General features: G+C 42.1%; 1 protein-coding gene and 1 long non-coding RNA gene across 2 annotated transcripts in view; one reads left to right on the top strand and one right to left on the bottom strand.

Annotated features, from left to right (window-relative positions):
* The window catches only part of LOC145536153 (uncharacterized), a 116951-nt gene that overhangs the window by 60432 nt on the left and 31362 nt on the right, over nucleotides 1–25157 (top strand). The window contains exon 2 of the long non-coding RNA XR_014075670.1: nucleotides 6684–6823. This is a non-coding gene — a long non-coding RNA (uncharacterized LOC145536153). The remainder of the gene's footprint in view (nucleotides 1–6683; nucleotides 6824–25157) is intronic.
* Nucleotides 15558–25157, bottom strand: part of LOC145536135 (uncharacterized) — a 73960-nt gene continuing 64360 nt past the window's right edge. Inside the window, exons 6-8 of the mRNA XM_081564820.1 lie at nucleotides 18602–18832; nucleotides 16430–16588; nucleotides 15558–15696 (exon numbers count right to left, since the gene is read on the bottom strand). Of these exons, the coding sequence (XP_081420946.1) occupies nucleotides 18630–18832 (203 nt within the window). The 3' untranslated portion in view covers nucleotides 15558–15696; nucleotides 16430–16588; nucleotides 18602–18629. The remainder of the gene's footprint in view (nucleotides 15697–16429; nucleotides 16589–18601; nucleotides 18833–25157) is intronic.

Raw genomic sequence — 25157 nt, 5'->3', positions numbered from 1 at the left:
TCCTAGCTTTGTAAAGAGTGCTGCTATGAACACTGGGGCTTCCCTGGTGGCTCAGACGGTAAAGAATCTGCCTTCAATGCAGAAGACCCAGGTTTGATCCCTTGGTTGGGAAGATTGCCTGGAGAAGGAAATGGCAATCCATTCCAGTATTCTTGCCTGGAGAATTCCATGGACAGAGAAGCCTTGTGGGTTACAGTCCATGGGATCACAAAGAGTCAGACACAACTGACTACTAACACATTCATGGTCACTGGGGTGCATTTGTAGTTTTCAATTATGGTTTTCTCAGGGTATATGCCCAGTAGCAAGATTGCTGGGTCATATGGTAGTTTTAGTCCTAGTTTAAATTTTTTTTTAATTTATTTTTAATTGAAGAATAATTGCAGTATTGTGTTGGTTTCTGCCAAATATCAACATGAATCAGCCATAGGTATAAATATGCCCCCTCCCTCTTGAACTTCCCTTCCCATACCATCCCTTTAGGTTGTTACAGAGCCCCGACTTGAGTACTGTGAGTCATACAGCAAATTCTCTATTTTACATATGATTATTATATGTTTCCATGTTACTGTCTCCATACATTCCACCCTCCCCTTCCTCCCCACTGCCACCATGTCCATAAGGCTGTTCTCTATGTCTGTGTCTCCATTACTGTCCTGCAAATAATTTCATCAGTACCATCTTTCTAGATTCCATATATAGGTGTTAGTATGCAATATTTGTTTTTCTCTTTCTGACTTACTTCACTCTGTATAACAGGCTCTAGGTTCATCTACCTCACTAGAACTGACTCAAATGCATTCCTTTTAATGACTGGGTAATATACCATTGTATATATGTACTTCTTTATACATTCATCTGCTGATGAACATCTAGGTTACTTGCATGTCCTAGTTATTGTAAATAGTGCTGCTATTAACATTGAGGTACACTTGTCTTGTTCAGTTGTGGTTTTCTCAGGGTACATGCCAAGCAGTAGAATCTCTGGGTCATATGGTAGTTTTATTCCTAGTGTTTTAAGGACTCTCCATACTATTCTTCACAGTGGCCCTACCAATTTACATTCCTACCAACAGTACAACAGTTTCCTTTTCTCTGCACCCTCTCCAGCATTTATTGTCTGTAGATTTTTTGATGATGGCCATTCTGACTGGTGTGAGATGGTATCTCATTGTAGTTTTGATTTACATTTCTCTAATAATGAGCGATGATGAACATCTTTTCATATATTTGTTGGACATTTGTATGTCTTCTTTGGAGAAATGTCTGTTTAAGTCTTCCTTTCACTTTTTGATTGGGTGTATTGTTTTTCTAGTTTTGAGCCACACAAGTTGCTTGTATATTTAGGAGATTAATCATTTGTCAGTTGTTTCATTGGCAGTTATTTTTTCCCATTCTGAGGGCTGTCTTTTCATCTTTTTTACAGTTTCCTTTGCTGTGCCAAAGCATTTAAGTTTAATTAAGTCCCACTTGTTTATTTTTATTTTAATTTCCATTACTTTTGGAGGTGGGTCAGAGAAGATATTTCTGTGATTTATGTTAAAGAGTGTTTTGCCTATGTTTTCCTCTGAGAGTTTTATAGTTTCTGGCTTTACATTTAGGTCTTTCTTTAATCCATTTTATTTCCACATATGGTGTTAGGAAGTGTTCTAATTTTATTCTGTCCAATTTTCCTAGCACCATTTATTGAAAGGGCTGTCTTTTCTCCATTGTATATTCTTACCTCTTTTGTCAAAGATAAGATGCCCATAGGTATGTGGGTTTTTCTCTGGATTTTCCATCTTGTTCCATTGATCTGTGTTTCTGTTTTTGTGCCAGTACTATACTGTCTGATTAGTGTAGCTTTGTAGTATAGTCTGAGACAGGAAGGTTGATTTTTCCAGCTCCATTTTTCTTTCTCAATATTGTGCAAAGCAAGAGCTTTAATTTTAATAAAGTTCAAGTCATTTATTTTTTCGTGGATCATGCTTTTGTGGATTGTGCTTCTATAGTGCCTAATGTAGGGTTATGCAGATTTTCTCATGTATTTCTAGATACTAGAAGTTTTGTAGTTTCATGTTATACATTTAGGTTTATGACCCATTTTGAGTTAATTTTTAAAAAAACACTGTATTTTATTGAGATATAATTCATATACCATAAAATTCACCCCTTGAAAGTGTACAATTCAGTGGTTTATAGTGTATTCACAAGGTTATGCAACCATTACCACCATCTAATTCCAGAGCATTTCAACATCTTAAAAAAGAAACCCCAGCAGTCTCTGCCCATTGGCCCTCCCCCAGCCTTAGGCAACTACTAATCTACTTTTTGCCTGTATAGATTCTTTCACTTAGCCTATTGTCCTCAAGTTTTATCCATTTTGTAGCAAGTATTGGTATGTCATTCCTTTTTATTGCTGAATAATGTTTCATTGTATGAATATATAGATTTATTTATCCATCATTCAGCAAACATTTGGACTGTTTTTGGCTATTATGAATAATGCTGCTATGAATATTTATGTAGAAATTTTTATGTTAACACATACTTTCAATTATCTTGCATATATACTTAAGAGTGTTTGAGTTAATTTTTATATAAGATGTGAGGCATGGGTTGAAGTTCTTTCTTTTTCTTTCTTTTCATAAGGACATCTAGTTATTCCAGCACCACTTTTGGAGATAACTATACTTTTTCCATTAAATTGCCTTTGTCCTTTGTCAAAAATCAGTTGAATCTATCTTTAGATTGTTTTGTTCTATTGATCTATATGTCTGTCTCTTTGCTAATATCACATTGTCTTGATTACTATAGCTTCATTGATTACGCTAAAGCCTTTGACTGTGTGGATCACAACAAACTGTGGAATATTCTTAAAGAGATGGTAGTACCAGATCACCTTACCTGCCTCCTGAGAAACCTGTATGCAGGACAAGAAGCAACAGTTAGAACTGGACATGGAACAACAGACTGGTTCAAAATTGGGAAAGGAGTACATCAAGGCTGTATGTTGTCACCCTGCTTATTTAATTTTTATGTAGAGCACATCATGAGGAATGCCAGCCTGAATGAAGCACAAGTTGGAATCAAAATTGTGGGGAGAAATATCAATAACCTCAGATATGCAGATGACACTATCCTTATGGCAGAAAGTGAAGAAAAACTAAAGACCCTCTTGATGAAAGTGAAAGAGGAGAGTTTAAAAGCTAGCTTAAAACTCAACATTCAAAAAACAGAGATCATGGCACTTGGTCCCATCACTTCATGGAAAATAGATGGGGAAACAATGGAAAGAGTGAGAGACTTTATTTTCTTGGGCTCCAAAATCACTGCAGACGGTGACTGCAGCCATGAAATTAAAAGACACTTGCTCCTTGGAAGAAAATCAATGACAAACCTAGACAGCATATTAAAAAGCAGAGGCATTACTTTGCCAACAAAGGTCCATTTAGTCAAAGCTATGGTTTTTCCAGTAGTCATATATGGATGCCAGAGCTGGACAGCAAAAAAGGCTGAGTGCCAAAGAATTGATGCCTTCAAACTGTGGTGCTGGAGAAGACTCTTGAGAGTCCCTTGGACTCTAAGGGGATCAAACCAGTCAATTAAAGGAAATCAACCCTGAATATTCATTGGAAGGACTGGTGCTGAATTTGAAGCTCCAATACTTTGGCCACCTGATGTGAATAGCTGACTCATTGAAAAAGACCCTGATGCTGGGAAAGACTGAGGGCAAGAGGAGAAGGGGGCAACAGAGGATGAGATGGTTGGATGGCATCACTGACTCAACGGGCATGAGTTTGAGCAAACTGAGGGAAATGCCAAAGGACAGGGAAGCCTGGCATGCTGCAGTTCATGGGGTCAGAAAGAATTGGACATGACCTAGCGACTGAACAACAACAAAGCTTTTTTTTAAGTTTTGAAATTAGGTACTTTAATACTTTCAACATTGTTCTTCCTTTTCAAAATTGTTTTGGTCATTCTAGAGCCTTTGCTATATATGTTTTGGATCAACTGGTCAGTCATGATTCAAAAGAGTATACTGAGATTTTGATTGGGATTGCATTGAACCTATAGATCAGTGGAAGGTATTGTTATCTTACTAATTTGATTCTTCCAATCCATAAATATAGATTTTCTTTTTATTTATCTAAGTCTTTGCTTTCTTTCATCAATATTTTGTAGTTTTCAACACAGAGATCCTGCACACGTTTTTTAGATTTATAACAGTCTTTCATTTTGGGGGTGGTATTTGCATAGTTGAATTGTGGTGCTGGAGAAGACTCTTGAGAGTCCCTTGGGATCAAGGAGATCCAACCAGTCAATCCTAAAGAAAATAAACCCTGAATATCATTGGAAATGAAATGGGAATCTGAGTTCTTGTTTGCAGAGCCGAACAATGAACTTCACGAACACACAGACACTCATGATAGCAAGTGAATAGGATTTATTGAAGAGAAGGAAAGTATAAAGCTCTCAGCATAGACACTGAGAGGGGGTAAAGAGTCCCCCAAAGGCAGGACTTATAGCAGTTTATATCCTTACTAGTATTAATCTGTACATTTTTGGTTGGCTCCTGTCTTTAAAATACGTCATTTCTAACTAATCAGTTTAAAGGTCGGAATGTTTAACTTAACATCTTTATGGCTTCTCTTGCTCCTTTGATTAAGTCATCACCCTTTTTCATGATCCCTGGCCATTTTACAATGGACCAGATGCATGAGCTAAAGATTAATGATAACCTTTTTTTTTTTCCCCCTTGGGCACATGGAACAGAAGTTAATTACTGCCCTTCCCTGGATCTGAGTGCTGATAATTTATCAGACCAAGGACACATTCCAGAAATCTGGGACAAAGAGTATAGCTTTAGGTTAATGGAGCAAGATGTTTATTGAAAACAACATCGAGGTCTCAGAGTCCGACACTGACTGACTAGCAATTTCTACCTCAGAAAGACGGATGTTGAAACTGATGCTCCAGTACTTTGGCCACCTGATGCAAAGAGCTGACTCATTGGAAAAGACCCTGATGCTGGGAAAGATTGAGGGCAGGAGGAGCAGGGTGTGACAGAGGATGAGATGGTTAGATGGCATCACCAACTCAGTGGACAAGAGTTTGAGCAAACCCTGGGAGATAATAATGGACAGGGAAGCTTGGTGTGCTAGAGTCCATGGCATCACAAAGAGTTGGACATGACTGAGCGACTGAACCACAGGAGCCTTCTTTATGGTCCAGCTTTCACATCCATACATGACTACTAGAAAAATCATGGCTTTGACTATATGGAACTTTGTCAGCAAAGTGATGTCTCTGCTTTTTAATATGCTGTATAAACTTGTCATAGCTTTTCTTCCAACTAGCAAGCGTCTTTTAATTTCGTAGCTGCAGTCACCATCTGCAGTGATTTTGGAGCCCAAGAAAATAAAATCTGTCACTGTTTACACTTTTCCCCCTTCTATTTTCCATGAAGTGATGGGATAGGATGCCATGATCTTAGTTTTTGAATGTTGAGTTTTAAGCCAGCTTTTTCACTCTCCTCTTTCACTCTCATCAAGAGGCTCCTTAGTTACTCTTCGCTTTCTGCCGTTAGAGTGTTGTCATCTGCATATCTGAGGTTATTGATATTTCTCCCCGCAATCTTGATTCCAGTTTGTGATTCATCCAGTCCAGCATTTCACATGATGTACTCTGTGTTGAAGTTAAATAAACAGGGTGACAATATACAGCCTTGTTGTACTCCCTTCGCAATTTTGACCCAGTCCATTGTTCCATGTCTGATTCTAACTGTTGCTTCTTGACCTGTATACAGGTTTCTCAGGAGACAGGTCAGGTGGTCTGGTACTCTCATCTCTTTAAGAATATTCCACAGTGTGTTGTGCTTCACACAGTCAAAGGCTTTAGTGTAGTCAGTGAAACAGAAGTAGATCTTTTTCTGGAGTTCCCTTGCTTTTTCTATGATCCAACAGATATTGGCAATTTGACCTCTGGTTCCTCTGCCTTTTCTAAATCCAGCTTGTACATCTGGAAGTTCTTGGTTCACGTACTGCTGAAGCTTAGCTTGAAGGATTTTGAGCATAACCTTACTAGCATGTGAAATGAGTACAACTGTGCGTTAATCTGAACATTCTTTGGCATGCCCTTCTTTGAGACTGGAGTGAAAACTGACCTTTTCCATTCCTGTGGCCACTGCTGAGTTTTCCAAATTTGCTGACGTATTGAATGCAGCACCTTATTTAACAGTATCATCTTTTAGGATTTTAAATAACTCAGCTGGAATTCGATCAGCTCCACTAACTCTGTTCATAGTAATGCTTCCTAAGGCCTACTTGTGGATTGAGTTAGTTTAAATCTGGTTTTCAGCTTTTCTGATGGCTTATCTCTTTATGTAATCTAGAAGTAAGGTTAGCTCTTACTTTTTGGCTATAACTTGTCAGGTGTCCCAACTGAAAGCTGGAGATGTTTTCTAAGTTACCTATTTTTGGCATCCCAGAATTCATTTTTTAAATTAGTCCAAGGAGACTGCTGAATATCTACTCAGCTTCTGGGACCCTCACGTTTGTTTACAGATTTGCAGATGCCTTCAGGGGAAAATGTTACCAAATATTCAGGTTCACACATTGGTCTTCTTTTATCTTTGCTACCTTGGCCTCTCAAGTCTTCAGTGCCCTAGTAATTTTTCTTTTTGTTCAAACTTGCTTTCCTAGCTGCTTTTGGTGAAGAGGTTGGTCTGAATAAGTTAATCCACCATATCCAGAAGCAAAACAAACCTCACGGACTTTGGAGCCAGACCTCTGGGATTCAAATCTCAGTCCTACAGTTGACTTGTCCTGTGATCATGAACAAGGTATTAACTTTTTTTAAGCCTCACTTTTCTCATCACTTAAATGGTGATAGTAACAGTAGCTACCTTCTAGGGTTATTGTGATGATTTAACGAGTATATATAAAGTAGTTTATATATACATATGTGTACTTTCCTACTCACCTTCTTGTTCTGGCCTCCACTGTTTCTATAGAGAAGCCAGTTATTGTTATTATTACTACTTTGAAGGTAATATTTCTTTTTCCCTCTGTTTTTTAGGGTTTTTCTTTGCCTTTGTCTTTTGGTAGCTTTATTCTGATATGCTGGAGGTGTGAGTACGGTTTTATTTATTTATTTATCCTGTCTGAGCTTCTTAGCATTTCTTATATCATATATACTTTTAAAATATACAGTATATATCTAAGAAAAGTACCTGGAATCCAAAAACTGCTCTATTGTTATTCACTCTTATTATTTTTACTTGACATGGTCTTCTTTCCAATCAGTGTTGTGTCCCACTGTGCTATGTGATTTACAAATCTTTAATAGGCTCCACTGGCAAGTAGATGAAGTCCAAACTCATCTTTATTTAAGTCTTTATTGGATTTGTTCCAATATTGTTTCTGTTTTATGTTTTGTTTTTTTTGACCGTGAGTCATGTGGGATCTTAGCTTCCTGACCAGGGATTAAACCCACACTCCCTGTATTGGAAGGTGAAGTTTTAAACCACTAGATCACCAGGGAAGCTGCAACCTGTGATGTTTTTAAAACTCTGAGACCCAAATCAAACCAGGCCAATTGCATCAGAATTTTTGAGGTGGGATGTAGATATTAATCAGTATTTTTGAAAGAGCCCTAGGTGATTCCAATGTTCAGCCAATGCTGGGGGCTCTTCACACCTTCGCTTCCCTTCCTTTGAGCAACTTTGAGGGCCTGGAGAAGTACCTGGGGCATGATATGTTCTAGGGAGAGAGAGGAGATGGATACAAAAAATAGAGGGAAATAATTCATGGTGGCACCAAGGCGATATGCCTGTGGGAACGCTCCACTCTTTGGAGAAATAGCAAGCACCAACTGCATGCTCCATTTTGTGGTTTGGTTTTGGGAGGGAGCAGTGTTGGTGATCCCCCTTTTATCTCTGTATCGATCCTTCTTTCAGTTCACGTTCACCTTTCCCTCCTGAATTTGCCTCCCTCCTTTATTCAAAGAGTTGTTGAAATATCTCCAAAAGAAGACTTTTGGGTTTATTTGAAGGAGGTTGCATCTCACACATACTAAAAGAATTTTTCAAGGTGGTACTGTCTGAGGAGGGGGATAGGGTTAAGGATGGGAACTTGGGATGGGCAGAGGCACCATGTGACTTGGCAGCAAGTGAGAGAGGAGCATTGGAAAAGAGATGGGAGAGCCTCTGGAAAACTTATCAGAACATAAATTGTCACCCAGGATAACCTCTGAATGTTTAGGGAGCTGCTTAGTGTGTGCCACTGATGGTAGAATTTTAGGCACTGTGACTTTGGTGGGCAGATATTTTTTCAAGAGATAAAGGAAGAAGTCCTGCTCTGTGGGCATCTGCCAGCAGTGAGGCAAGCCCTTTGTGCCATATCTGCTGATGGCTTCAGGGAAGGGAAGTCCTGGGTGGAAAGGAGGAGACTGGGGTAGAGGGGGATGGTGTGGTAGGGAGTAATTTTAAACATTTTGGTGCTACTTAAGCTATGATGACATAGCGTGTAGGTCTTCATGAGCCAACCAACTGTGTTTCTCCTGAGCCAAAGGAATGGTAGTTTGTGAGATGCTGAGATTCAGAATGGTTTCTTGGCCTACCTCTCTGCTTAGAGCAAGAAGAAGTGACATGAGATTTAGAATAATAATAATTGCATATAGTGCAGGGAAATGTCTTTCAGCTGTACTGATGGGAGTATAAATTGTTCAGTTTTTCTTGAGGCATGTGGGCAGCATGAATCAAAAGCCTTAAAAATGTTCTTACAATTTGACCCATCAATTCCACTCCTAAGAATATAGTTTTAAAAAAATAGTTGACAAGTGCACACAGATCTGTGTATATTGTCATTCATTTATAAACTTGTTTACAATAGTAGTGGACTTCCCTGGTGGCTCAGATAGACTCTTGCAATGCAAGAGTCCCAGGATATACACAGTTTGAACTAAACTAGGTTACCTGAGTTAATGAATTGAGTGTAGTGATTTTTAATTAAAGTCTTAAAGTAATATATTTCATTAAGTATAGATTTGTGTGTTTGTGAATCTGTGCTGGGGCTTCCCTGGCGGCTCAGGTGGTAGAGAATCTGCCTGTAATGAAGGAGACCCAGGTTCAATCCCTGGGTCAAGAAGATCCTCTGGAGAAGGGAATGGCTACCCACTCCAGTACTCTTGCCTGAAGAATTCCATGGACAGAAGCAGGCTACAGTCCATGGGGTGGCAAAGAGTCAGACACGACTAAGTGGCTAACACTTTACAGTAGTAAAATGAAAATAGCCAAAATTTCCAGCAATTAGGTGGGATGATCTGAGAGAATAGCGTTGAAACATATATATTATCGTATGTGAAAGAGATCTCCAGTCCAGGTTCGATGCATGAGACAGGGTGCTCAGGGCTGGTGCACTGGGATGACCCAGAGGGATGGGATGGGGAGGGAAGTGGGAAGGGGGTTCAGGATGGGGAACACATGTAAACCCATGGCTGATTCATGTCAATGTATGGCAAAACCTACTACAATATTGTAAAGTAATTAGCCTCCAATTAAAATAAATAAATTTAAAAAAATAAAAAAAAATTCCAGCAATTAGGCATTAAATAATAACTGGGGACATGGAATACTATGCAACTAGGAAAATGGATATTGCTGCTCCTCCGTATTTATTGAAATGGAAAACTGTTTATGATAATCAAACAAGAAAAGAAGATCCCAGAACTACATTTGCCATGACCTTGTTTCATTTATTTTGTTTTTTTCTTTTTTTCCCCTCAGACCATCATTTTATTGAGGATGACTTCATGCTAAGACTGTATCATGTGGGGAGCCCAATTTTATACTGACTACTGCCACAGAGTAGTTCATTACTACCAATAATGTATAAATTATTTTGCATAGTGTCTGACATATAGTAGGTGTGCAGAGGTAGAAAAAGTAAATATCATTTTCACAAAGTCTTTTTAATTGTTAGAGACTTTACCTCTTTAGAATGGTTTAGTACTTTAACTGAATAGTAAGTAGAATACAAAAATTGGTGAAGTTTGGTGGCAAAAAATCATGTAGCTGGTACAGCCTCAAGTTTGAAAAACTCAGAACATGTGCCTGTAAGGAAAGTCTGCAAAGATATGTTTATCTTATTAATGGTGTTTGAGTTATGTTGGATTATAAGTGATTTTTATGTCTCCCCCTTTTTTTGCTTTAATATGCCCAACTTCCTTGATAGAATAAACTGTATTTATTACTCCTTCTCTTCACTCAAAGTCCTAAAAAAGAAAAAAAATCCAGACTTTAATTACTGATATAAAGTAAAACAATAACTTGTTGGTTGGCTGAGAATTGCTAGAAATTAATAAATAGTTTGGAAATTATTTAGTAAATTCTAATTACTTAGCAAAAGTAATTAAAATATTTATAAGCGAACACCCATAAAACACCGCCAAGCAAATACATTACTCAATAAATGGTTTAATTAGTATTTCATTACCAGAAATTAATCTCAGTAACCAAACATTACTACAAATTACATGTAGGGTGGACAACTTATTTTACTGCTATTAATGATTTCAATTATGAAGTTTGTGCAAGTCTAATTCCTCCCTGCTTCTCCTGCCCTCCTCCCACACCCACCTGGGTGAGTTCCCACACACTGGGCCTGAGTTAGGGTGCTTGGGACTGGTTTGACATCTTCCACATTGTTGAAAATCCCAGATTAACAGTTTCCCTCAGCTTATTTCCCAGCTGTCTTGCAGAAATACTCGCCCTGGGTGCCTCTTAATCAGCTGGAATCAGACTCCAGGAGCTGGTGGGCTTCTTACCACAGATATACTCTCCTCCAGAGTCTTCTAAATCACTTGGCTGCAAGGCCCAATTCCCTCCCCAAGCCTGTGCCAAGGCGCTCCAGCACTGGTTTGCACTCCTGGTTCAGCTCTCAGGCTGGGCCGGGCTGCTGCTAAGTCATACCAGGAGCATCTTGGTGCAGGTGAGAAAAAAGGAGTCCTTTCCACCAGACGCAGTCACACATGAAGGTGGATTTTTTTCCCAAACATGTTTCTTTCTCACGTTCCCAGGGAACAGACTCTGAGATTTGAGATTTGCATGCAGGCATTTTCCTGAGGAGTGGTCTCAGGAACAGTCCCTGAGTGAGTGGCGAGGGAAGTAGGATTGGGTAGTAAGGACTACAGCCCCATGGAACCTCCTGGATTGAGGCGAGGAAGGGGGCAGGCCTTTGTTATTTCAAATGAGCAGACAGCAGAGCAGATGTCACTCTGGGGAATGACGTGCCTCTCTTTGGCTGAGGACAAATCCTGGAGAGGGGCTCAGTTGCCAACCATTACTGGGCAACACAGCAGCTGGAGGAGTGAGTGCCTTGGCTCTGAAGGAGGAATATGGGCAGCACACATTGCAGAGAGACCTGGGTTTGATCCCTGGGTTAGGAAGATCCCCTGGAGAAGGGAAAGGCTACCCACTCCAGTATTCAGGCTTGGAGAGTCTCATGAACTGTATAGTCCATGGAGTCGCAAAGAGTCGGACATGACTGAGCGACTATCACATTCACATTCACACACCAGCATCCACTTCAGCCCGCTTGTGTCGTGGATAGCCTGAGCAACCACACATGAAGGTCCTCATGGGAGTGGCCTGAGGCCATGAGCAGAATGAGCTTGAGTTGTCACATTGTCTTATTTGGGTTGGGAGGAGTCTTACTTCTGGAGTTAGGATCCCCATTTAGGTACCAGCTGAGACTTACGCTGAGACCATAAGCTCTGTGAGGGCAACTCTGTATCTCATTGTATCCCCAGAACTTAGCACAGTTCATGGCTCAATGAATATTTGCTGATTGAATCTATAGCAGTAAAGACAGTCACCCAAATGCATTAATATCCTGTATTACACTTGATGATGGGAAATACATAGAATCTGATCCTGGAGGGGTCAGAGGAAGCAATGAACTTGAACTGAGACTCAAGGAATGGGTAAGAGTGAGCCAGACAGAGTAGGGTGGGAGTGGGGTGCTTCCCAAGCCTCTGAATATAGGCATTTGCCTTGGCCACTTCTTGAAGGGTGTCTCCACCTGGGGAAAGAGAAGGGACTTGAGAAATCACACTCACTGAATTTCTCTTGTTATCTGTTGGTGAAATGTATCCTTCGTCCTTATCACAGCCTTATCTGGTAGAAGACTCACGCATCAGAGAGCTTTTCCACTGTGTTGGCTGGGCCATGGAGGCATGAAGGTTGCCTGCATCTGGCAGGTGCTTTCTGAAGTGACAGATACAGGCCAGGATCAGGATCACCACCAGAGGGGGGGATGCAGATCTCCTGGGGCTCCCCTCCCGGGCATCAGGCATGTGGATGTCACGTGTTGTGGAGGAGCTGAGACTGGAAGAGCTGGGCTGCACTGTATCTAATCTCTTCCTTCCTCCTTGTACTCATCTCCCTCCTGCCTTTGGCTTTGTTCCGCTCCGGGCCAGTCTCCAGATTCCTCGCTGCCCCAGGAGCGTGTTCTGCTCATTTCACCTCCACTCCTGTGCGTGTGTCCCCCCCTTTCTCCAGGACTCCACCCAGAAAGCCTATCCAAAGCCCCTCCATGGAGCCCTGACCCATGACTCCAGGTCGTAGTGAACTCACCCTTTCTGCCTTTCTACAGACCTCAGTTGTGCATTCTTTAGAACGGAGGCTGGTTTAGAAATCCTGGGCCTGGTACCATACCTGGTTGAGAGCAAGGAGGTGGGGAAAAGCTGGAGGTGAGCAGGAGACCTGAAGGAAGACCCAGTGTTGCCTGGTTGGCACTGGGCAGTGTGGGCAGTGGCTGGATATCTGCTGGCCTCCCAGCCAGGTGTGCCATGAGGGGTACCGTGGGCCTGGCTTCTGCTGTTAGTACTGGTGGCAACAAGGAAGGGAGGGAGGGAGATGGAAAGTTCCTTTTTATCATGTCTGGGACTTTGCCTGCCTTGTCCTTAATCAGTCTACAGCTAATTAACCACCTCCCTCACACCCCCCCCCCCAACCCCTGCCGCGCTGGCAGAACACCATTAATCACCAAGGAGAAGGCTGAAGTCAGCAGGCCTCCTGCTCAGGGGAATTCCAGCTCCTTGGGTGGGCCCTTCTTGCCTGGGGCATTGAGTGGACCATGGGATGCAGGAACTCCTTTGGTAGGAATTTGGGGCTTTTGAGAAGGTGCCCTGGAGCCCTGTGCCACCTAGAATGACTGTAGGGGAAAGGGTGTGGCATCTTCCTCTTTGCTGTGACATAACAGTTTTGCTTGTGGTGACAGTGTCTTAGTCCCAGACACATGGCTCACTTTCCCAGACTTCCTTGTAGCCAGGAAAGGCATGGGACACAGCTCAGATCAATGGGGCATTGAGCTGAAACCTGTTGTGGGCTCTTAGGAAGGCTTTTCCTTTCTTGGTAAAAGCATTGGATGCTGCTGGTGCTGCCCCTTCTTGCCCTTTCTCCTTTTTGCCTTGAATGCAGACTTAAAGGCTGGAGCTGCAGCAGCCATCAGCCTCTATGAGCGAAGGATCAAGAGAAGTGTTATGACACAACCATGAGCTGATAACCAGTGCCAGTAACTAGCCTACCTCCAGATTTCTGTCAGATGAAAATAATCTCAGTTTAGTCCACTATTGGTTGATATTCTGTCACCTGTAGCTGAATACGCTTCTAATAGAGAGGGAAACTCTGGATGGTGCAAGCTTAACTTCAGAGATACCCATGGTACCCAGAGTAATCCAGACATTCCTGGACTCACTAGCCAGTGTTCATGAGGGAGGTTATAGTACTCACATGCCACCTGCTCTGCCCTCTCCTCCTATCCTTCAGCCTTTTAAAGTCTCATTTTCCAACACTTTTTAGCCACCTATGTTCTTAAGAAAGTATCTGGGTGTGATACTGATGTGACAGTCATGTTGAACTCTGTGTAATGGAGTGCCTAGGAAGACAAAACTAGATTTTCTGGCAAATGAGTAGTACCTCTTCGCTTGTTATGAGTGCTTTGTTAAGTAAGCAAGCACATTGCTCTGAAAAAAAGCTGCAGAAAGGAATTATGTGATTCTGAGAAGGTTTTGCAGAGCTGATCACAGAGGCAGGATATTTGCATATGGGAGGACTGAGGTCAAGACCCTGACTGACCTTTCCCTTTTGAGGTTGAAGATTACTGGAGCCTTTCTGATGAACGGAATTGGGCCTCTCTGAGATCCTTTGGCAAGAAAGGATAGAAGGGGTCCCGCAGGAGAACTTTGGGATCAGGAAATGGAAAATCTGGATAGGTGAACCAAGCTAATAGCAGGCTTATGTGCTTGTTAGGGAGGCTGGTGCCCACCCAGCAGTTGACAAGGCAGAGACTCTCAGGCATTCTGGTAGAGGTCGTGCTGTGGGAGCAGTGGATGCACATAAGAGTGTGAAATAAAAGAGCTGTAGCCTGAAGTTCACATGTGAGCTGTGGATGTGAAGGTAGCCAACTGCGCAGGACCAGTTTTCAACAGCGACCCCTTGTGGCAGCAGGCTGGTTAGACTGTTCCGTTCTGTCTCCGCCTGACTTTTAGACACTGACATCCTGGTGCACTGAGTACATGGCTCCAGTTCCTGGGCAGCTTGTGGAAAGGTGAGGGGAGGAGGACCCTAAAGGTGGAGGGGTAGTGTAGCACAGTGGTTAGGAGGATGGACTCTGGAGTCAGACTGTTTGGGTTCGAATTCCTACTCTGCTACTTCCTTGGCCTGACCTCATGAGCTACAGACCTGTATGGTCTCATACGGGCCTGCCTTAAACAGGCCCCATGCTGGGCTTAATGCTTGCTGTCTTGAAACTCTTAATAAATTTTAAAAAATCTATGAACCACATTTTATTTTTTGGCTTTTCTTTTTAAACTGGGGTAAAGTTGATTTACAATGTTGTGTTAGTTTCAAGTGTATAGCAAAGTGATTCAGTTTCTTGTATATATATCTATTTTTGTTGTTGTTGTTGTTTAGTTGCTAAGTCGTGTCTGACTCTTTGGGATCTCATGGACTGTTACCTGCTGAGTCTCTCTGTCCATGGGATTTCCCACGCAAGAATACTGGAGTGGGTTGCTATTTCCTATATATACAAATTCTTTTTTAGGTTCTTTTCTCTTGTAAGTTATTACAAAATATTGATTATAATTTCTTGTGCTATACAGTATGTCCTATTGGTTATCTATTTTATATATAGTGCTGTGTATATGTTAATCCCAAACTTCCCCCTACTTCGGTAACAGTAAGTTTTTTTTTCTGTGTCTTTGAGTCTATTTCTGTTTTGTAAATAAGTTCATTTGTATCATTTTTTCAAGATTCCACATATCATATGATATTTGTCTTTATCTGGTTTACTTCACTTAGTATGATAATGTATAGGTCCATCCATGTTGTGCTAATGACATTGTTTCATTCTTTTTTTATATTAAATAATTTTTGAACAAGTACCCTCCTCCATTTTCATTTTGCACTTGGCCCTGCTAATTATGCAGTCAGTTCTTCTTGGGCAGATGTCTTCTCTGTGCCACAATTTCCCCATCTGTAAAGTGGATTAAGAAAAACAATGACCCTGCCTATCAGAGAGTTGTTGTAAGATTTAATGAGTTATATACATAAATTACTTAGAACAGGATCAGGCATGTAGTGAGCTCCATGTAAGTGTTAGCCATCGTTATTGTTCCTGTTAATTTAGGCTGATGAAGACTCCAGCAATTAATCTGCAAAGCACAGAGACATGACTACATTTGTGTCTCCAGCTAGTGAAGCAGATCATATCAAGCACATGGGGAAACAATGCAAGGAGAGGAAAATGTGACCCTTGGACTTAATTCTCACACAAGATGAGATGCCTCATTAAGCCCACATCCTTCTGGGCCCACAGGGCTGACAAGAGAAGGGAACACAGGGCCTGAGAAATGTGGAGTCAAGGCCACCCTCCTGCTTCAGGGGCTGACAGCAGAAGTGGGCATGACTCGGAGGGGCAGGCTGGGGCACCTCCAGAAGCAGCCTGCCTCCTCCCTGCTGTCCTTCCTCTCGGGGAAGAATGGTCCCGTCCCAGCCTTCCCTCTAGCCTGGACCCATCTTGCATTTACAGACCCAGATCAGAGGATAGGATGCTGGGAAGGATGCTTTATTATGATGATGATTCTAAATAAACTTTATCTATTGGCATGTTACCTACTCACACAAAAAGGAGAAATCATAGGTGCCCAGCCCAGTGAATACTCCAAATGTGAACACACTCAGTTCAAGAAATAGGACATTCATAGAAGTCAGGAAGCTCCCAGCTTTGCTCCCCCACTAGTCTCTCTCTCCTTTCTCAGTCAGCCACTAGCCAGAATATCATTTTCTAAAACCATTAGATTTCACTTTTCCAAATTTTTTACTTTGTAAAATGTAAAATCTACAAAGTAAATTGGAAAAATAGAATAGGATCACCCATATACTCACCTAGATATACCAATTGTTAACATGCTGGTACATATTCTCCACTTTCTCTTTCTGTCTTTCTTTCTGTGTCTTGTTTTTTCTCCGCCATCTCTACACATAAAATTTTCTGAACCATTTGAGAGTTATTTGCAGACAACACGACATATTTCAGCATACATCCTGAGGATGAGACCATTTACATGGTGGAATTATCACAATGAAGAAATTTAACATTGCTACAATATCATTATATAGTATACAGCTGATTTTCATATCTCCCAATTATCCCAATGATATTATACACACATACACACACATATGTGTATATAACCCAAGCATGGAACACTATTTGTATTTAGTTGTATGTCTCTTTCATCTTCTTTACTCTAAAACAGGTTCTTTCTCTCTCTCTTTTTTTTCATGCCACTGACATTTTTGGACAGTGTAGGCAAGTTTTCTACAATATTTCTGAGTTCAGATTATCAGATTGTTTCCTCATAATTTAGTTTAAACATTCTTGGCGAGAATGTTGTAGGAATTTTATTATACATATATATTCTTTATAATTAATTTTTTATCGATGATAGTAGCTTCAACTTATTGAGTGCCCATCATGTGATTTGGGGATTATGATGTCCATTTTACAGACCAGATGACTGAGGCAGAGAGTGGCTAAGTACTTTTCCCAAGGTCACATGGTCAGAAAGAGGAAGTACCAGGATTAGGTTTGTCTGACCCCACAGCCCATGCTCATAACCAGTTCAATCCACTGTTGGTGATGACTAATCTCACTGGAAGGAGGCCTGAGGCTGTACCCTGGAGGTCAAGGACTGTGTTAAGTTCTCTGCCGAATTCCAAGCTTAGCCAGGGCCAAAACCCAGAGTGAAGTTCCACGATTGTTTATTGAATAAATGGATGAATGACTGTTTCATGGACAGAGATTAACCTGGAGTCCATGGACCACTGGCATCAAAATCACGGAGAAAGTTTGTCAAATACACATCCATGGCTACCACTGTCAACCCACGGAACCTGAATCTCTGTTGGTGGGTCCTGAGGATATAATGATAGTTTTTCCCAATATCCTGATTGAGTGAAAAAAGCAAGTTTCAGAACAGAGTGTGCTACATAATTCTGTATGTCTTTTTCTCTGTGGTTTAAGCTTGTGCATGCGTGCTCAGTCATGTCCAACTCTTTGTGACCTCATGGATTTTAGCCCGCCAGGCTCCTCCGTCCCTAAGATTTTCCAGGCAAGAATACTAGAGTGGGTTGCCATTTCCTCCTCTAGGGGATCTTCCCGACCCAGGAATTGAACTCTTGTCTCTTGAATCTCCTGCATTGGTGGGTGGATTCTTTACCACTGGCTCCCAAGGTTATATGGTTAGATGTAGAGTTACAGTTTTGAGAAGAATGTTGGAACTGTTAACAGTGTTTATCTCTGAGGAGTAGGGCTGGAGCCCTGGGGAAGGAGAGGAAGATTTGACTTTCTCCTGATGCACTGTTTGAAATGACACAAGTGATTACTTCATACATACTTTTTGTAAAAAATTAAACCTACAGATAAGTAGATGAATTAACTTATCACCCAAACGGAACACCTTTGAGAGTGAAAGGCAGTGCTGTTATAAGTTACACCAGCAACAGAGGAAACAGGTCATTCTGGGCAAATCTGGGCAAGTGGTCCCCCTGCCCAGGCCAGCGTCCCCTTAGATCACTTACCCTCCTGGTTACAGCCACCCTCTTATTCCACAATAACCACTGTTTACCAGCCTGATGTGTGTTTTCCAGACCCTTTAGTATGGTATGTAGCCACTGAAAGCACCTTGTTTGAGACTTCTCTTTTTACATAAGTGATATCACACTAAATATATCAACATGTAAGTTGTTTTCTCTCACTCAACAATATATGTCTTGGAGATTTGGCCATGTCAGGCCCGCGTGGGTCTGCTCCATTCCTTTTACCTATTGCCGAGTGTTCCACGCATGGATTTTTTTTTCCATTCTCTTGTGGCTGGATATTTGAGTTCTTTCCAATTCCTTAGAATGACCAGCCACACTGATGATTATGCTGAGTGTGATACGGTCCCAACAGCGGAACCACCTTGTGTCCATCAGAGGTCAGTCTAACGTTAAAATAGTCTCAGGAGATGACATTTTTGAGGAATAACTGGACTTATGAGCAAGGTTCCTCACCAGGCTTGAGGCTCCTCCACGTGCCCTCTTAAGGGAAGTTAGGGGTTTCAGAGATGGGACTGCCATCAGAGACTCTCCCAATGGCCTTGGCCTCTCCAGGCTGTTCCTGTAGTTGAGGTCCACCAGAAGCTCCTGCTCCCAGGCCTGGCTCCTCCAGTCCCACTGCTCTTCCTCTTCTCCTCTTGCCTCTCCTGCTCACAAAGTTCTTGCACTCATCTGGGGTGACGCTGGCTGTGGTGGAAAGAGACAGAGTGTTTGATTCCCAGTTCTACCACTGATGGACTATGTGACCTTGAGTGAATCACTTTCCCTTTCTGAGTCTTCAGTTCTTCATTTGTGGGATGGGAAAAATGGTGCCCACCTCCTGGGCTTGTGAGCTCTTATACAGGATAACAGAATAGGTCACATGTGTGCCCTGTCACTACCATGAGAGTGCTCCATAAGTGGTCACCTTCCCCTTGTCTCCCTGTTGCTTTGTATGGATTAGTGTCCACACAAATGGAAAAGCTAGTGGGTGCTCTTGAGGATAGAGATTGTGTCATCTCTCACTTTGGCACCATCCCCACCCACTCAAGTCCTGGCATAAGTTCAGGACACATTTAGGGGTCTCAGGAGAGAGGGAGTGATATAAGGAGGCTGTATTTTTTCACAGTCCTGGGAGGCTAGAATGAAAATGACAGGGAGACAGTACCCTGCTCTTGGACAGATCCCTCGCTCATGGGATTTTTTAATCTGATGGGGCAATAGTTCCTAATTCTAGGATCTCCTGTTTGGTGGAAGAGACCGTTTCTGCCTCCAGAGGATTTCCTAGCCTGATGGGAGGGAGTGGTCAGTATACCCTGAAGTACCTTGCCTGTTGATGGAGATATGTTATCAATTCCCAGGGAAGTTTCCAGACTGATGGAGAAGACATACATCTGAGGTGTCTCCCTAACTTTCACTGAAGATTTCCAGCGTCCATTCCTTAACATATACATGTGTGCTGGATGCTCTGTCTATAGGACTGTGAGTTTCATGAGGGCAGAATTGATATCTTATCTTTGGGATTTCTGGTCCTAGCCTGTTGCTGGGCATCCTAAGGAGTGCTTGAAGATTGGCCATGTTCTCAGGGGCTCCCAAGAGTCAGTGTTCTCAAGCTACTCAAGGGCAGACGGATCAATTGAGAGAAATGAGAGTGAGTCCTCAGAGAGGACAGCGAGGGGTGGCCTGGGGTCTGCCTCACAGCCTCTCTCTGCTCCCTTCTGGAAGCCGCCATAGCTCTGTCTATGGCATCTCACAGTAGCACCCGCACAGTCTCTCCCCTCACGGGAGCTGGGTGCTGAGGTGGGCCCCTCCGTCTGTGTAGGAGAGGAGACACATCAGACCCGGGGCTGACGGGCAAGTCAAAGCTTCTGGTTAAATGGCCTTATAGTAGTGGCCATTTATGAGTTAATGAAAGAGAAAATAGGCACATTATACATACAGATTTGTCCTTAATGAGGGGAAAAGGCATTGTTTACGGACGTTCAGTTCTAATTATCCACGCACAGGGCCAGCTTTTCTCCAGCAGCGCCGTGTGCCCCCATTCTCCTGTCTTCCATCATGTTCCTTTAAGCTCTTCAGTGTCCAGCTGGGCACCCACTCATCCCTCAAAGCATCAGCTCCCTGTGCTGCCTGAGTAGCCAGCTCCTGGGTGAGTCTGCCGGACTTTTAACCCCGAGACTCCCACCTTGTGTCGTCTTCTCTGCTCAGCGGGCAGGCAGATGGAGCTCAATGCTGCCCAGGCCGTCAGGGCAGCACCCTTGGAGGGAGGCAGAGCTCAGGAATGGCTGCTTTTCTGGGGGAGGGGGCTGCAGGGTAGCCGGCAGGACCCAATGGAGAGGACAGATGGAGGTTGGGGGCTGCCGGCTGGGAACTCCCCCAGAGGCAAGGGCTCAGGAGCACCACCCAACAGTTCCATCCTTTGTGGGTTCTCTGAAACTATCAAGAGGGAAGGGGGCCCCGCTGGGAAAGGTGAATAGCAGGGTCCATCCCACATGGGCACCTCCCTGAAGCCATTGCTGAGGTGACACCCATCCATTTCTTACTTTAGCAGAAGCACACATGAGGTCACCCTGGGGTAAACAGATAACCCCTCGCTGCCCTATAAGCTTCTCTTTCCTCCCCAGGTCCCAGCCCTTACCCCAGCCTGCTACCTGCTGCTTGTCCTCCGTGGGGAAATAAGCTAGCAACTGAGATGGGAGTTGGGGCACGTGTGACTATTGCCAAGGTGAGGTCACTGACGTCCCTGCCCAGCTGAGGGCATCAGTGAGGAGAGAGGACACTGAAGGAGTGACGCGCTAGAAAGCGGTGGGGGAGGTGGCTCGGGCAACCCCAAACCCCTGTAATCAGGGCCACCCTTAAGCTGTCTTCTGGAGCCTGGGCTGGGAGGGGATGTGGTTTTCCCTCGAACTTTCTGGGTGGGTTACAGGTAGGAGTTCTAACTTGTCAATGCTCAGAGTGCCTTCACCACTCTGGCAGTAGGGTGTGAGGAGGGGAAAGGTTGGGGAGATGAGAGAGGTCCAGGAAAGTGTGGCTCAAGTTTACTCACAGGCTGTTACACTGGAGGCAAAAACACTACCTCCGTGACCCCTGGACAGGAGCACATGCAGTGACCCCACAGCACAATTCTGAGGGTTTGATAGAAGGGAGGACTCAGTGGTTGATTCTGAACAACTTCTGTTTGAAAATAACATTTGAAAATTTAGATAAAATGGGCAAAGTCCTAGGAAAACACAAATGACCAAAGCTGACAATTTTGTTGTGTGTTAGTTGCTCAGTCATGTCTGACTCTTTGCAACTCCCATGGACTATAGCCCACCAGGCTTCTCTGTCCATGGAATTCTCCAGGAAAGAATACTGGAGTGGATTGCCATTTCCTTCTCCAGGGGGATCGAACCCAGGTCTCCTGCATTGCAGGCAGATTCTTTACCACCTGAGCCACCAGGGAAGCCCCAAACTGACAATAGAAGGCCTAAGTCATCCTATAACTATTAAAGAATATGAGCCCTTTTTAAAAAAAGTGAAGTATAGTTGATTTACAGTATTACAATGTGTTAGTTTCTGGTGTATAGCAAAATGACTCAGTTATACATATATATATATATTCTTTTTCATATGCTTTTCCATTATGTTTTATCACAGGATATTGAATATAGTTCCCTGTGCTATACAGTAGGACCTTGTTGTTTACCTGTTGTATATATAGTAGTATGTATCTGTTAATCCCAAACTCCTATTTTATCCCTCCCTCACCCCCTTTCCCCTTTGGTAACCATATGTTTGTTTTCTCTGTGCATCTGTTTTGTAAATAAATTCATTTGTGTCATATTTTAGATTCCGTATATAAGTGATATCATATGGTATTTGTCTTTCTCTTTTTGACTTACTTCACTTAGTATGATAGTCTCTAGGTTTGCTCATGTTGTTGCAAATGTTATTATTTCATTCTTTTTTTATGACTGAATAATATTCCATTCTATATATGTATACACATATACCATATCTTTTTTATCCATTCACCTTTTGTTGGACCTTTAGTTGCTTTCACGTCTTGACTGTTGTAAATAGTGCTGCTATGTAGCTTGGGGTGCGTGTATTTTTTTGAATGATAGTTTTCACTGAATATATGCCCAGGAGTGGAAATGCTGGATCATGTCGCAGCTCTATCTTGAGTTTTTTAAGGAACCCCCACACTGTTTCTACAGTGCCTGCACCAATTTACATTCCTACCATAGGGTAGGAGAGTTCCCTTTTCTCCACCTCTCCAGCATTTGATATTTATAGTTTTTTTTTGTTTGTTTTTTTATTCTGACTGATGTGAGGCAGTCCCTTGTTGCAGTTTTGAGTTGCATTTCTCTAATAATTAGTGATACTGAGTATCTTTTCATGTGCCTGTTGGCCATTTGTGTGTCTTCTTTGGAGAAATGTCTGTTTAGGTCTCCTACTATTATTTTAATTGTTTTTGTTGTTGTTGTTGTTGTTGTTGTTATTGACTTGTATGAGCTATTTATATATTTTGGAAATTAAACCCTTGTCAGTGCATCATTTGCAAATATTTTCTCCCAGTCTGTAGGTTGTCTTTTTGTTTTACTTATGGTTTTCTTATTGTGCAAAGGCTTATACGTTTGATTAGGTCCCATTTGTTTGTTTTTGATTTTATTTATATTGCTTTGGGAGATTAACCTAAGAAAAGATGGGTATGGTTTATGTCAGAGAATGTTTTGCCTGTGTTTTCTTCTAGGAGTTTTATGATGTCACATTTTATATTTAAGTTTTTAAGCCATTTTGAGTTTATTTTTTTGTACAATGTGAGGGTGTGTTCTAACTTCATGAACCTACATGCAGCTGTCCAACTTTCCCAACACCATATGCTGAAGAGATTGTCTTTTTTCCATCATATATTCTTGCCTCCTTTGTTGAAGATAAATTGACTATAGGTGTTTATTTATTTTGGGGCCTCTGTATTCTGTTCCACTGATCCGTGTGTTTGTTTTTGTGCCAATACCATGCTGGGTTTTTTGTTTAGTTTTTCTAAGAAAAATATTTTTCTTTTTTGGCCATGCATTGTGGCTTCTGGGATCTTAGTTCCCTGAACAAGTATTGAACCCCAGGCCATGGCAGTGAAAGCATTGAGTCCAACCACTGGGCCACCAGGGAATTACCTACCACACTGTTTTGATTACTGTAGGTTTGTAGTATTATCTGAAGCTGAGAGGGTTATGCCTCCAGCTTTGTTCTTTTCCTTCAGGATTGCTTTGATAATTCTGGGTCTTTTATGTTTCCATATAAATTTTAGGATTATTTATTATTATTTGTCCTAGTCCTAAGAAAAATGTCATGGGTAATTTGATGGAGGTTGCAATAAATCTGTAGATTGCTTTGGGTGGTATGGTCATTTTAATAGTAATAATTCTTCCAATCCAAGAGGATGGAATATCTTTCATTTCTTTGAATCATATTCAGTTTTCACTGTTGAGTATTTTATTGACTGTGGGTTTGTCAGAAATAACATGCATTATGTTGAGAGATGTTCCCTCTATATCCACTTTGGTAAGAGTTTTTATCATGAATGGATGTTGAATTTTATCAAATGCTTTTTATGCTTCTATTGAGATGATCATGTATTTTTTTTTCTTTTCTCTTGTTGATATGATGTATTGCACTGATTGATTTGTACATGTTAAACCATTCCTGTGACCCTGGGATGAAACCAACTTGATTATGGTGTATGATCTTTTTCATGTGTCGTTAGATTTAGTTTGCTAACATTTTGTTGAGAATGTTTGCCTCTATGTTCATCAAAGTTATTGGTCTGTAGTTTTCTTTTTTGCTAGTGTCTCCGGTTTTGGTAACAGGGTGAGGGTGGCTTCATAGAATGACTTTGGAAATATTCTCTCCTCTTCAGTCTTTTGGAAGAGTTTGGGAAGGATTTGTTTGTTTGGTAGAATTCCCCAGTGAAGCCATCTGGTCTTGTACTTTTGTTTGCAAAGAATCTGAATCCTTAATTGAAGATGTCCTCACAGAGAAAATGCCAGGCTCCAACTGTAGCCCTTCCCGTGGCAATTATTGAACATTTGCTGCTATTAATAAAGCTGGGACTTCAATCCTCATTCCCTTTCCTATACCTATTTTCTATACATTAAAACCCTGAGAGAAGTGAGTTATGTTTTAATCCTCACTCAACCCAGAAGAAGTGGCCTGCAACATCTTTTCATAAGCACCTCCTATTTATTTGCAGATTTGAGGGCAACCAAAGGACCTTTCACGAGAATATTTATTAAGGGTCTATGTGCCAAGCAAGTCAGCTCTATTGATCTTATATAATCCATACAAGCATACTGCAAGAGAGACATTATCATCTTCATCTGAGGTTCAGAGAAGTGGACTGACCTGTCCAAGCCATAGAGTTAGTGAGGGGCCATCTGACTCCAAAGTCTCCTCCTTTCCCACTGGACTGCCATGCTGCCAGAACAAGCCTGCCACTTCCTCAGGGAAAGGAAAGTCATGATTAAGTCCTCTCCCCACCCCACATACCAGCTCCCATCTCCAGCTTTCAACATCTAGGTTAGGGTTCTAAGTCCCTCCTACTGTGACTACAGTGCATGAAAATTTCTTCAGTGGGTCAATGACCCTCTTACATAGTAGCCCCCAGAACTAAACCTGGCATTGAAAGGCATAGATGGATATTCTGGTTATCTATTGCTAGGTTAAAAATTACTCCAAACTTAGTGGTGTGAAACAACTGTTGATTATGCTTTTAGACTCTGTGGAGCAGAGGTTTAGATAGCATACAGCAAGGGTGCTTGATCTCTACTCAGTGATGTGAGATCCTCAGGTGGGAGTTTCAAAGGCTGAAGGTGACTCAGCCACTGGGGCTGGAGTCATCTGAAGGCTTGTTCACACATGTGTCTGGTGGCTGGTACTGGCTGTTGTCTGGGACCTTAGCTGGGACTCTTGGCCAGAATATCTACATGAGGCCTCTGTGGATAGCTTTGGCTTCCTCACATTATGGTAGCTAGATTCCCATGAGACAACC

Source organism: Giraffa tippelskirchi, chromosome 2, assembly GCF_054371585.1.
Source record: "Giraffa tippelskirchi isolate mGirTip1 chromosome 2, T2T-mGirTip1v1.2.pri, whole genome shotgun sequence".
In the NCBI taxonomy this organism is placed as follows: domain Eukaryota; kingdom Metazoa; phylum Chordata; class Mammalia; order Artiodactyla; family Giraffidae; genus Giraffa; species Giraffa tippelskirchi.
Note: the sequence above shows the minus strand (reverse complement) of the source record. Positions and strands in the feature narration are given on the sequence as shown.